The sequence below is a fragment of the Lutra lutra genome, chromosome 2, assembly GCF_902655055.1.
Source record: "Lutra lutra chromosome 2, mLutLut1.2, whole genome shotgun sequence".
NCBI lineage: Eukaryota > Metazoa > Chordata > Mammalia > Carnivora > Mustelidae > Lutra > Lutra lutra.
The window spans coordinates 144,838,815-144,851,662 of record NC_062279.1 but is presented as its reverse complement, the minus strand read 5'-3'; the positions used below and the strand labels follow the sequence as shown (position 1 = coordinate 144,851,662).

General features: G+C 51.5%; 1 protein-coding gene across 1 annotated transcript; it reads left to right on the top strand.

Moving 5' to 3' along the window:
- The first annotated feature begins 136 nt into the window (after positions 1-136).
- BLOC1S4 (biogenesis of lysosomal organelles complex 1 subunit 4) lies at positions 137-1,493 on the top strand. Its single transcript, XM_047718811.1, has one exon. It carries the CDS (start codon positions 196-198, stop codon positions 850-852), a length of 657 nt encoding a protein of 218 aa, XP_047574767.1. The 5' UTR covers positions 137-195; the 3' UTR covers positions 853-1,493.
- The last annotated feature ends 11,355 nt before the right edge of the window (positions 1,494-12,848 follow it).

Sequence of the window (12,848 nt, the reverse complement as noted above, 5' to 3'; positions counted from 1 at the left end):
TGAGGACGCACGCGTCTTAATCTAGTTCTGTTCACATCGCGCGCGGAGGAGCGTTCAGGGTCTGGAAACAGAGACCGGCGCGCGTGCGTGTACGTGAGCGCGCAAAAGCCGGTTGCTGGGGCGCGCGCGCGCGCAGGAGCCGGAAGCAGAACTGGGAGCCCGGAAGCGGGGCCGGCATCCCCGCCGCGGCGGGCCATGGAGGGTCGCGCCGCGGGTCGTGGGCCGCCGCGCGAGGGGTCGGCGGAGGATGAGGCCGAACTCCCCGGAGCAGCGTGGAGCGGGGACAGCGGCAATGTGTCCCAGAGCCACAGCAGCGCCTCGGGGCCGTGGGAGGACGAGGCGTCGGAGCTGGGCGCGCCGGGCCGCGATTTGCCGCTGCTGCGCCGCGCCGCCGCAGGCTACGCCGCCTGCCTGCTGCCGAAAGCCGGGGAGCGGCCTGAGGTCGAGGCCCTGGACTCCAGCCTGGAGGACCTGCTCACCAGAGTGGACGAGTTCGTGGGCATGCTGGACATGCTGCGCGGGGACTCCTCCCACGTCGTCAGTGAGGGTGTGCCTCGCATTTACGCGAAGGCCGCGGAGATGCGGCGGGTCTACAGCAGGATCGACCGGCTGGAGGCCTTCGTGGGGATGATCGGCGCCCGCGTGGCCAGGATGGAGGAGCAGGTGGCCAGGGCGGAGGCCGAGCTGGGTGCTTTCCCCAGCGCCTTCAGGAAGCTGCTGCACACGATCAGCGTGCCCTCCTTGTTCAGCAAGGCGCCCTCCGGCAGGCCCCAGCAGAGCGGCTACGAGCCGCCCGTCCTGTTTCGGACCGAAGACCACTTTCCCTGCTGCAGCGAGACACCTCAGATCTGAGTCCGCCGGCCGGCCAGCGAGGGGACGCCGGCTGCGAGGGCCTGGGCTGCTGAGTCTGCCGGCGAGGCTGCTGGTAGACCTCCACGAGGTTGGAGGACGGCGTGTTTGTCTTTGGCACACTTGTTTCCCACTGTCTGCTTGACCTCTCGTAAGGACGTGTGGCTTTCTGTCTCCAGTGCTGAACTGAGGGCTGGCTGCTTGGGGCGTCGGGGAACCTGAATGCGTTTCTCTGTGCGCTGTGGCAGAATTGTTGTTTTTATGGGTTTTACAGCTCACCCAACAGTATTACCTTTTCAGAGTTTCTATATTTTATATTAAGAAAAACTGCCCAACTGTTCCAGTCTTATTATTCGACCCTAATAGCGATTCCATTTTCTGTAACTTTTAGGGTAGATGGTAAGTTATTTCACGTTATATTATACTTTGCACATCATGGGTTGTAAACCGAAGGAAATCATACAATTTCTGAGGAGATGGATTGATTTATTGCAATTAATTCCGAAGCTGTATTTGCCAGTAGGCCCTCCGAATCTTAATTTGCCCACAGCAAACATGTCTGTAAGTGGTTGCTAACATTTAGTTTATAATTTAAATATTAATAAAACTTTTAAATTTTATTGGAAAAGCTTTTCTTCTGGAAAGGACTTTGCATATTTCTTTTTTTGTTTGAAAATAGATACATTGCTCATGATTGTAGGGATAAGAAGTGTCTTGGGAGTAACTCCTTTCAGATGTGAAAAAGCTTAGCTACTATTCCACAGAATTTTGTTCCTCACCTCTCAAAGTCAATAGTTAAGTCATGTGTGTGAATGACTGGTGTTGGGATTTTTGTTCTTTTCACCCAACAGCATGGAATCCTAAAGATGTCTTGCAGGTGCAGCAGGCTTTGATCTTGATTTGAATCTTAATCTATTGTTATTAATTGATGTTCCTAGGCAATAGACCTCAAATAAGCACCCAGCTTAGGTTTCTTTTGTGCCATTTATCGTGGATCTTAGAGGCTAACGGAGTAGTCATGTTCTCTCATAGCTGTATATCATAAGTCTGATCATGTAGGGGCACCTGGGTGGCTGAGTAGGTTAAGTGTCTGCCTTCTGCTCAGGTCAGGATCCCAGAGTCCAGGGATGGAGTCCTGCATTGGGTTCCTTGTTCAGCGGGGAGCCTGCTTCTCCCTGGAACTGCCGCTCCCCCGGCTTGTGCACCCACTCGCCTGCTCACAAGCTCGCTCTCTCTTTCTCTGACCAAAAAAAAAAAAATCTGATGATGTAATCTGCACTTTCCTCTTTCATGGACCTGCAGTGTCGCACATTTATACTTTTTATTCAGGAGGTTCATAGACGATAAATTAAGGAACTCCTAAATTTAGAAGCCGAAAGCACAAGTAAGCTACATTTAATACTGTTGGGCAATCACTGGGTAGTATCATAAGTAATTAGCATATCCCTATGATACAGTCACTGAATATGAAAATAGCTTTAGTACCTAACATCCATATTGCAAAAATGCTTTATATTAAAAAGTAGGTAGTAATTAGGGCAAATTACGAAAAAAATTGGGATAACTAATTTTTTTTAAGATTCTATTTATTTGAAATAGAGAGCATGCACACAAGCAGTGGGGAGGAGCAGGGGAGAGGGAGAAGCAGACTTCCCACTGAGCAGGAAGCCTGATTCCGGCTCTCAGGGAACCTGAGATCCTGTCCTGAGCCCAAGGCAAATGCCCAACCAACTAAGCCACCCAGGTACCCCATTTTCTGGCAATATTAAAAAAAAAAAACAACCCCCTGGAGCACCTGGGTGGCTCCATTGAACGTCTGCCTTTGGCTCCAGTCATGATCCTGAGATCCTGGGATTGAGCCCCACATTGGGCTCCTTCCTCAGCAGGGTGTCAGCTTCTCCCTCTCCCTCTGCTTGTGATCTCTTGCGTGCCCGTGCACACGCATGCGCGCGCTCTCTCTCTCTCTCTCTTGGTCAAATAAATAAACAAATAAAATCTTATATAAAACTAGGAGAGAGAAAGGAAAGTAAGAGCTGGCAGTGCTGAACTGGCTCAGTGGGGAGAGCGTGCACTTTTTGATCTCAGGGTTGTAAGTTTGACCCCCCCATGCTGAGTGTAAAGAGGACTAAAAAATAAACTTTAAATATTTTATTTTATTTGAGATTTTTTTTAAGATTTTATTTAATTATTGTCAAAGAGAGCTCACACAAGCAGGGGGGTAGGCAGAGGGAGAAGCAGGCTCCCCGCTGATCAAGGGGCCTGATGTGGGACTCTATCCCATGACCCTGGATCACACCTGAGCCGAAGGCAGATGCCCAATGACTGGGCCACTCTGGTGTCCCGAGGTTTTATTTCTAAGTAATCTACACCCAACATGGGGCTTGAACCCACAACCCCAAGATCAAGAGTTGCATGCTCTACCAACTGGGCCCGTCCGGAGCCCCAAATATAAATAAACTTAAAAAAATAAAAATGATGGGACAGCTGGGTGGCTCAGTCAGTTGAGCATCTGCCTTCAGCTCAGGTCACAATCCCAGGGTCCTAGAATCACGTCCCCTTTGGGCTCCCTGCTCAGCGGGGAGCCTGCTTCTTTTTCTGCCTGCTGTTCCCCCTGCTTGTGCTCCTGTTTGCTCTCTCTGGCAAATAAATAAATAAAATCTTAGAAAAGAAAACAAGGCCTGGTTTGATGACTACTTACCTGCTTACTGGTGCAGCTTATCTCTAGGCAGCCTTGGGTTCTGAAATTCTCCTGGTCACTTGTGTTGTCCTTGAGGGTTCTAAATAGAGATTAGGGTAGGGCCTTGTGTGGAATGGGGACTGGAAGTTGGTCTGCACAGTGCAAGACAGATTCTAGATGAAGCCCCTTGGTCTCGAGAACCCGGGCTGGGGTAGCCAGGCACACCTCTGATCTGGCACTGCCACCCGCACACCTTCTGGCTCCCTCCTACCCCACCCCTGACCAGCTGGAGATTTCAGGAAGCTCCTTCCCCCTCTCATAAGCCAATAAAATTGGGGGGGGGGGGTGCAGCACTAGTAGTCATCCTGGGTGACCCCTGCAGACCCATCTGCGCCGCTGGAGTCTAGAGCTCCCCCCACTTTCTAGAAGAATAATCAGGGATGGGGTTCAATAAAGCTTGAGAGGGGCACCTCACCAGTCACACCGGAGTCCGTCTGTTCTTCATTCCCACACCTGCTTACAGAGCACAGGCTGCCTAGTGTCCAGGAGTCCACAGGACATCGCTGAGTCCAAAGGCAGCCTCGGGCGTCCAGGAGCCAGTTTATGAACATGTGTAAAACTGGGTACTAACGAGCTAGTCAGCACTTTGTGGCTTTTCCTCCCAGCCAGACTTTCAGGAATATGAGTCTTGGACCATGTGTGAGTGGGTGGGCCTATTGTAGATAGAAAAGTACAGGTCCTGGGGTGCCTGGGGGGCTCAGTCGGTGAAGCTGCTGCTTTGGCTCAGGTCGTGGTCCCTGGGTCCTTGGGATCGAGATCTGCGTCGGGCTCCTTGCTGAGTGGGGAGCCTGCTTCTTCCTTGCCTGCCATCCCCCTGCTTGTGCTTGCTCTCTCTCTCTGTCAAATAATAGAGTCCCACATCAGGCTCCATGCCTGGGCTCACTCACTCAAATAAAATCTTTAAAAAAAGGGGGGGTGGCGCCTGGATGGCTCAGTGGGTTAAGCCTCTGCTTTTGGCCCAGGTCATGATCTCAGGATCTTGGGATCGAGCTCAGAGTTGGGCTCTCTGCTCAGCAGGGAACCTGCTTCCTCTTCTTTCTCCTCCTGCCTACTCTGATTTCTCTGTCAAATAAATAAATAGAATCTAAAAAAAAAAAAAGTGCAGGTCGTGGAGTCAGCCCAGTGTGAACCTGCTAAGTATATGATCTAGGACAGGCTAGCCACGTCCCTAAAGGGGTGGAGGGAAAGAACCACAAGGCCACAGTTCTCAAAACTACTCCCTTGGCGCTGGTGCAGAAGCAGCCACATAGACAAACGTGCAGGCTGCATGCAAATAAAACCCAGGTACTTCTTGAAACAAAAGACCTAAGGGGAGCAGACCAATGATGGTCTGCGATTTAAGATTTTTAAAGTAGCTTGGGACACCTGGTGGCTCAGTCGTTTAAGCATCTGCCTTCAGCTCAGGTCATGATCCCAGGGTTCTGAGATTGAGACCCGTGTCGGGCTCCCTGATTAGCGGGAGCCTACTTCTCCCTCTCCCTCTGCCTGCCACTTCCCCAGCTTGTGCTCTCTCTCTCTCTGACAAATAAAATCTATTAAAAACAAAACCAAAAACAGGGCACCTAGGTGGCTCAGTCGATAAGTGTCTGCCTTCAGCTCAGGTCATGATCCCAGGTTCCTGGGATCGAGCCCCGCATCGGGCTCCCTGCTGAGCTGGAAACCTGCTTCTCCCTCTCCCACTCATCTGCTTGGGTTCCCTCTCTTGCTGTGTCTCTCTCTGTAGAATAAATAAATAAAATCTTTAAAAAAAAACTTAAAAACAATAACTAAAAAATTTTAAACTAGCTTGGCTTCCTCAGAAGGGGCAGCACTGGAAAGCATTAGTTCTAAGGATACCCCCCTCACCACCACACTGGTGAATGTGAATCAGGAGAAAGCCGGGTTTAGGACCGCAAACGGGGCTCAGGTTGCCAGTTACCTTCGGACCAAAGACAGTCACAAACAGCTGGAGACCAGCTCAGGTCTTACCTTCTTTGAGACCCACCTTTACCAGAAACAAAGCTTCCTGGTCTCTCTCAGCAGTATCTTCTAAGGACTTTGGCTTAAAATGAACTGCTGTTAATAGTGTGCGCTGTAACAGGGCCTCTGGGGGGATCAGTTGGTTAAGCGTCTGCCTTCAGCTTGGGTCATGATCTCTGGGTCCTGGGACGGAGTGCTGCATGGGGCTCCCTGCTCATCTGGAAGTCTGCTTCTCCCTCTGCCCCTCCCCCTGCTCATGCTCGCCCATGCTCCCTCTCTCTCAAATAAAATCTTTTATATATATATATATATGGAAAGCTAACATCCCAATTCATCAGTACGACTATAGGTACCACCCACAACACATCCCAAATGCACCCCTCTGTCCATCCCACAACTACCCCATCTCACCTCCACCACCCAGCAGTCTCTTAAGTGGTTTCCTGCCTCCTCCATCCTCTCTCCAAGCCACTCTCCACACAGTACTTGGCAGCCAGAGGTGTCTTTAGAAACCATAGGCCAGGGGCGCCTGGGTGGCTCAGTGGGTTAAAAGCCTCTGCCTTAGGCTGAGGTCATGATCCCAGGGTCCTGGGATCGAGTCCTGCATCGGGCTCTCTGCTCAGAGGGGAGCCTGCCTCTCCCTCTCTCTGCCTGCCTCTCTGCCTACTTGTGATCTCTGTCTGTCAAATAAACAAACAAACAAACAAACAAATAAATAAATCTTTACAAAAATATAAATAAATAAATAAATAAAAACCGTAGGCCAGATACATTGGGCTTTGCCTAAATAGCATTGTTGGCTTCTCGTGACATTAGAGTAAGATCTGAATTCTATTCTGTGGCCTGCCACACCTTAGAGGATCTGGCTCCCACCCCTTCAGTGATCTTGACTTGGGCCTCTCTCCCCTTGCTCACTCCCATCCAGCTTCACCTTGATCCTGAAAGATACTCAGTGCAGTCCTTTCACAGTGCTGTGTCACTCTATGCTGTCTGCCTCCCCCACCTCCAGCCAGGCACAGGTTCTGTCCGTCCCACTGCACCACGGCTGTCTTATCAGCAGGTAACACCGCGCCTGGCACGCTCAGCTGTTGAACCAATGACAATCAGGCCGGCCAAGGGAATGAACAGCCAGGGAAAAACTAGGCGCTGCGTATGGAATGGGAGATAGGAAGACAAATAGAGTAATGCAGTCAAGACTTGCTGGAAAATCAAGCATCCTGGGAGGGCTGAGGACACCAAGAAAAATAAGACCTGATTGTTCTTCAAGAGCTGGATGGGCCAGAGGGTGAGCAGTCCAACCCCAACCCAGTCCAACCCCAGCTTCGGGGATTGAATTTGTTAAATCTGGTGCCATCATTCCTGTAGGCTCCAAGAGGGCCCCTTCTGAAATGAGCCCCGGGGATGTTGCTAGAGAACTTTCAGAACTATCTTTCTTTCTTTTTTTTTAAGATTTTATTTATTTATTTGACAGAGAGAGAGATCACAAGCAGGCAGAGAGAGAGGAAGGGAAAGCAGGCTCCTCGCTGAGCAGAGAGCCCAATGCGGGGCTTGATCCCAGGACACCGAGACCATGAACCGAGCCGAAGGCAGAGGCCCAACCCACTGAGCCACCCAGGCGTCCCCAGAACTACCTTTCTGAAGAGACTCCTTTTCATGCCGCAAGGTTAAAAACCATTTTCCAAAGAGACCTACATCGTTAGCCCCAGCAATAGAGAAGGGAATGAATGTCTTTTTTTTTTTTTTTTAGATTTTATTTATTTATTTGACAGAGATCACAAGTAGGCAGAGAGACAGGCAGAGAGAGAGGTGGAGGCAGGCTCCCTGCTGAGCAGGGAGCCCGACGCGGGGCTCGATCCCAGGACCCCGGGACCATGACCCGAGCTGAAGGCAGAGGCTCAACCCACTGAGCCACCCAGGAGCCCCGGGAATGAATGTCTTGTAGAGTGAAAGTTTCCTCTTGGTGGTCTTCATCCCCAAAGGAAGGCGTGCCCGAAGGTGTTCAGGTGGGACCCTGGGGCAGAGGATAGGAATAAAGGGACCTCGGCCCCCTCCCGTGGGCGTGTGACAGCGTGCCGGCGGCCAAGGAGGCGGCAGGAACAGCCCCTGTCCAGCAGGGGGCGGTGCCGTAGCAGGAAAGGCCGCCCTGCCAGGAGCTGGTCCGCCCCGCCTGCAGGAACCGGCCCTGGCGAGGCTGGGGCGGGGGCTGGAAGCTGCTGATTCAGAGCCTTCGGGCCCTGTCCACGCCGGAGGGGCCCGCAGTGTGGGGACCACGGCTCTACCCCAAGGCTGCCCTTTCTGCTCAGGGTGTGGGAGGGGAGGAAGGTGGGATGGGAGCAGCTGAGGGGGTGGGGAGGGGGCCGTATACAATGGCCGGTCCTGTCCCTCACCCTGTTTGCTGTCCTTCTCATCTCCTCTGCACCCAGAATGAGCACGCTCATGTATCGATTTGTCTGTCTGTCTGTCTCCCCCACCAGGGCGAGGAGCTTGGCCTTTGTCCATTTTGTGCACCCTGGATTCGGGGTGCCTGGTCCAGAGGAGGCCGTGGGCAAGGAGAACCTGGGAGGCTGTCCTGGTGAGGGATGCGCTTCCAAGCTCCCATCCTGGTTGTTCAGCTCCTTGTCCAGGCAAAACCAGGAAACCTATTGCCCTGCTTCCCCAGGGGAAGAAAAAGGCAGACTCCTCCCCCAGCCCCCACAAAATCCCCCACGGGCTCTCGCTCTCTCCACCGAGGAACTGCTCGCTGGTTTATTGTCTTGGCAGCATGTGGATTCCCGGCCCCCGGCTAACCAAGGCAGAGAAGGGTGGGGGTGGGAATTAGGAGCCACTGGGACAAGTTCAGTGCCAAACACCAGCAGCAAGTTGTTTGCTTTGCAAAGTTGTTGAAGTTGGAAACTTAAGTGTTCTTGAGTTCTCTCTTAATTGGTTTGTTTTATTTTTTAATTTTTAAATTATTTTCTAGATTTTATTTACTTACTTGTCAGGGAGAGAGAGAGAGAGAGAGAGCACAAGCAGGGGGAGTGGCAGACGGAGAAGCAGGATCCCCTCTGAGCCGGCAGCCCAATAGATACAGGACAGGGATCATGACCTGAGCAGAGAAGCCAGACAGTTAACCCGCTGAGCCACCCCGGTGTCCCTTAATTGATTTTGTTTTTAGTTCAATCAAAGTTTTTATTATTTTTAAAAGAATCTGTGGTAACGTACATACAAATTTACCATCCTAACCATTTTTTGTGTGTCCAGTTCCGTGCTGTTAAACCCGTTCACGCTGCTATGTAGTAGCTGCCACCATCCATGCCCAGAACTTTCCTCACAAAACTCACACTCTGTCCCCATTGAACACGAACCCCATCCCTGTCCCCCCACCCGCCTACCTTTAATCTGTGAACCTGACTACTCTCGGTACCTCATAGGACAGCAACCCTACAGTGTTTGATGTTTTGCAATGGGCTTTTTCGGCTGAGCACAGTGTCCTCCAGGTTCATCAGTGTGATGGCCGGTGTCGGAATGTGCTTCCTGTCTAACACTCTAACATTGGAAAATACATCCCATCGTGTGTGTGGACCACACTGTGTTTATCCATCCACCTGCTGATGGGCACTTGGGTTCCTCCCACCTTTTGGCTTCTGTGAACAACATAGCTCTGAACATGGTGTAAATATCTCTCTGAAACCTTGCTTTCAGGGTTTTTTTGGTGTTTTTTTTTTTTCTGGTTGGTTTTTTTTTTTTTTTTTTTTTCATTTTTAAATTTTACTTGACAGAGAGAGAGACAACGAGAGAGGGAACACAAGCAGGGGGAGTGGGAGAGGGAGAAGCAGGCTTCCCGCCAAGCAGTGAGCCCAATGCTGGATTCCATCCCAGGACCCTGGGATTGTGACCTGAGCCGAAGACAGACATTTAAGGATTGAGCCACCCAGACATCCGCAGCCTTACTGTCAGTTGATTTGGATAAATACCCAGCAGTGGGGTTGCTGGATCACAGGGTGGTTCATATTTCAGTTTTTTGGAGGCACCTCCAGTTTTCCAGCATGGCCACACCCCCTTACACACCCATCAGCACAGCACGTTGTCCCAGCTTCCCCCCATCTTCACCAAGCCTTGTGTTTATTAGTTTACAGTGGCCGTCCTCGCCCACTCAAGGTGGCAAGGGGGTGAGCCCGTGCCAACAGTGAGAACTGCAGCAGGCACACCTGTGTTCTTGGGGCGCCATCAAGCCTCGTGTCCACCCTTCCTTCCCCCTAAGAAGGGTGCTGGGTGGGAGCCTTGAGTACTCCAGGACCACTTCTGCCCACATTGGATTGAATTTCCTTTTTTTTAAGATTTTACTTATTTATTAGAGAGAGAGCGCACGTGTGCTCGTGTGCATGAGCGGGGGTGAGGCAAAGGGAGAGGGAAAGAGAGAATCCCAAGCAAAGTGCACACCCAGTGCGGGACTTGATCTCACATCCCCAAGATCATGACCTGAGCTGAAATCAAGAGTCGGATGCCTCACCCATTGAGCCACCGCAGTGCTCCGTCTTTCTGCTCTTCTAATCTGTGTTGAGTGCTACAGTCTCCCTCTAAGTACTGCTTTCGCTACAATTTACATAAGTTGTGTTTTCAGTTTCATGGAGTTCAAAATATTTAAAAATTTCTCTCACCATGTCTTCTTTGAGCTGCGTATTATTGAGAAGACTGTTGTTCGATCGCTGAGAATTTGGGTTTTTTTTTTTTTCAACTGTCTCCATTATGACTTCTAGCTTACTTCCACTGCAGTTCGAGAGTACATACAGCATGGTTTCCATTCCTTTCAACATAAGGTGTATCTGAGGGTCTGTCTTCGGTGTGGTCTCCCCAGCAGATGCTCTGTGGGAACTTGAGAAGGACGTGCACTCTGTTAGTGTTAGAGGAAGTAGTCTCCGTGTTTTTGTTTTTAAAACTTTTGTATTTTGAAGTAGTTTTAGCTTGTGTAGAGGTTGCAAAAATAGTCCAGGGAGCCCACGTGTGCCTGTCAGGCAGCTCCCCGCAGGGCACATCTTACCTAACCACCAAGGAACAATGGACCCAGGAAATTGACATTGGCATGCTCTGATACCCCACTATTCAGAACGGCAGCCCTTATGCAGATTCCTCCTGCCCTTCCATGCACTCACTTTTTCTCTTTGTACCCAGTTCTCTGTAACCACCACCCCAGGTACAGAACTGTTCTGCCTCCCCAGAAAGTTCCCTTGTGCTACCCATCGTGCTGGTCACCCCCTCCGCACTCCAACCCCTGGCCACCAACACCTGCTCTCTCTCCATGGCTATATATGGAGTGATATATAAATGGAATCATCCAGCATGTTATCTGAGACTGGCTTTGTCCACACAACCTGACTGATCCCCTTGAGATCCACCTGGGTGGTCTCCATGTCGGGGGATTTTCCTTCTGTTCTTGGCATTGTCTATCTTCCCCTCCACCCCTTTCCTCAACCCCTGGCTTCCCTGCTTCCGCAGGCTGAGTGCTGTGCCCCCAGGCAGCAGGACCCTGAGTGGTGATTCCCCCAACACCCTGTTTCCACATTCCACGACCAGCACACACTTGGCCCTGTGCCAAGCCCCCTGCTCACATGTTCTTGCTCAGCCCTGCTGGGTGAGTACCCACCTTTCAGATGGGATGCAGAAGCACAGAGAAGATGTCATTGGCTTCTAATTTGGCTGTGAGCAGAGGTGCACCACATGCCCCTGAAAGCCAATCCAGCCCACACTCACTGACCACTGTGCCACCCCACTCGCCATGCAGGATATTCCCCACTCCCGCTCCTGGGATGGCCAGGATGGAGAAGACCTTCAGCAGCAGGTGTCATCCATGCTGAGACCTGAACCAGGAGAGGGAGGCAGCCAGACCAATAGCTAATGCACAAGGGAACAGCAAGTGCAAAGGCCCTGAGGCAGCGGCACGCGTGGCCCCTGAGGTTTCCGAGGGAAAACAGGAGGAAGGACATGGTGTCTGGTGTTAAGCATTCTTTTTGTGGGGCCTCCACTTCCTGGTCACTGGTCCTGACTTTGGCCGGATACATCCAGGGCAGTGACCAGAGAATGTGACCCCCATGTGAAGAGAGGACAGAAAGCCACAGTCTTTCAGGGGAGATGTGTACATGCATGCATGTGTGTGCATGTGTGTGTGAGAGGCACTTCACTCAACCCTAAAGCAGAGAGGAGTATGGGTGCTATAGAAGGTGTCACTGGGGCCGAGGGTTGGCTGGGTCTCCTGGGAAGGCAGAGAGCAATGAAGGAGGCAGAGGGAGAAGTCCCTAGCACCTGGCTCAAGGGCCAGCCTACCTGGCTTCCCATTCCAGCTCACCCCCACCTCATGACAGATGGAAAACCAAGGCTAGGTGCAGGCAGGAGACCTGCTCAAAGTCATGTCCCTCCCACCCCGTGGCTTGCCCACCACGCTGGCTCTTTGTCACAGGGCACCAGTGTACGCCCTCCTTTCTTGTGTTTCTACCAGTCTCAGAATCGGTGAGAACGGGCACAGAGAAACATTCACCGTTTGATGGACAGGCACATGTAGCTTTCAGACTCACCCAGACTTTGAGACGAGGGGCCCTAAGAAGTCAAGAAAACTACCCAAGATCACATCGCCTGGAAGTGGTAGAGAGGGAAGGTAGACCACACTGGCTGGCTCTCCAGATGGCCTCATTTGAGTGCATCCTTCACTCATTCATTCCACAGACACTGTTTGGAGTGTAACGTGTCCTGGGCACTGGCCAGTGAATAAGACCCAGGCCCTGACCTCAAGGGACAGCAGGGGAGAGAGTGCTAAAGAGTCATCTTAGGTGGTCACAAGAAGAAACCTGGGTATTCTGTGTGAGGTCTGGGGTAGGGGTAGGCAATTAGGGATGGCTTCCTGGAGGAGGTGATTGCTGAACTAAACATTGCAGGGTGGGTAAAAGTTTCCCAGAGAGAAATGGGAGGGGAAGGGCACTCCAGGGAGAGGGAACAGCAAGTGCAAACACACAGAAACAGAGACAAAGAATGCATAATACAGTGGAGTCAAATTAACTAGTGAAAATTCAGTTGGGCATATGAAATTTTACATATTCAAAAAGAAAAAAAAAAAAAGGCTAAGCAGGAGATGGAGTGAGGACCTGCAGCTGGGCAGTGGGTCCAGAGCATGGGAATCTTGCTCTGTGGATGGTTGACTTTGGGTAGGAAGAACCTCTGGGGCCTTGACCGTTGAGGCTTAGGAAAGACGGGGGGCAGGAGGGACCCCTGAAGCCACTTCAAAGACTGTGGCCTTTATCCTGGGCGTCCCGGGAGTCCTTGGATGGCTTCCCTGAAC

What these genes read in the sequence shown, in the direction of transcription:
- BLOC1S4 (XM_047718811.1), top strand. Translation starts at nt 196, where the DNA reads ATGGAGGGTCGCGCCGCGGGTCGTGGGCCGCCGCGCGAGGGGTCGGCG.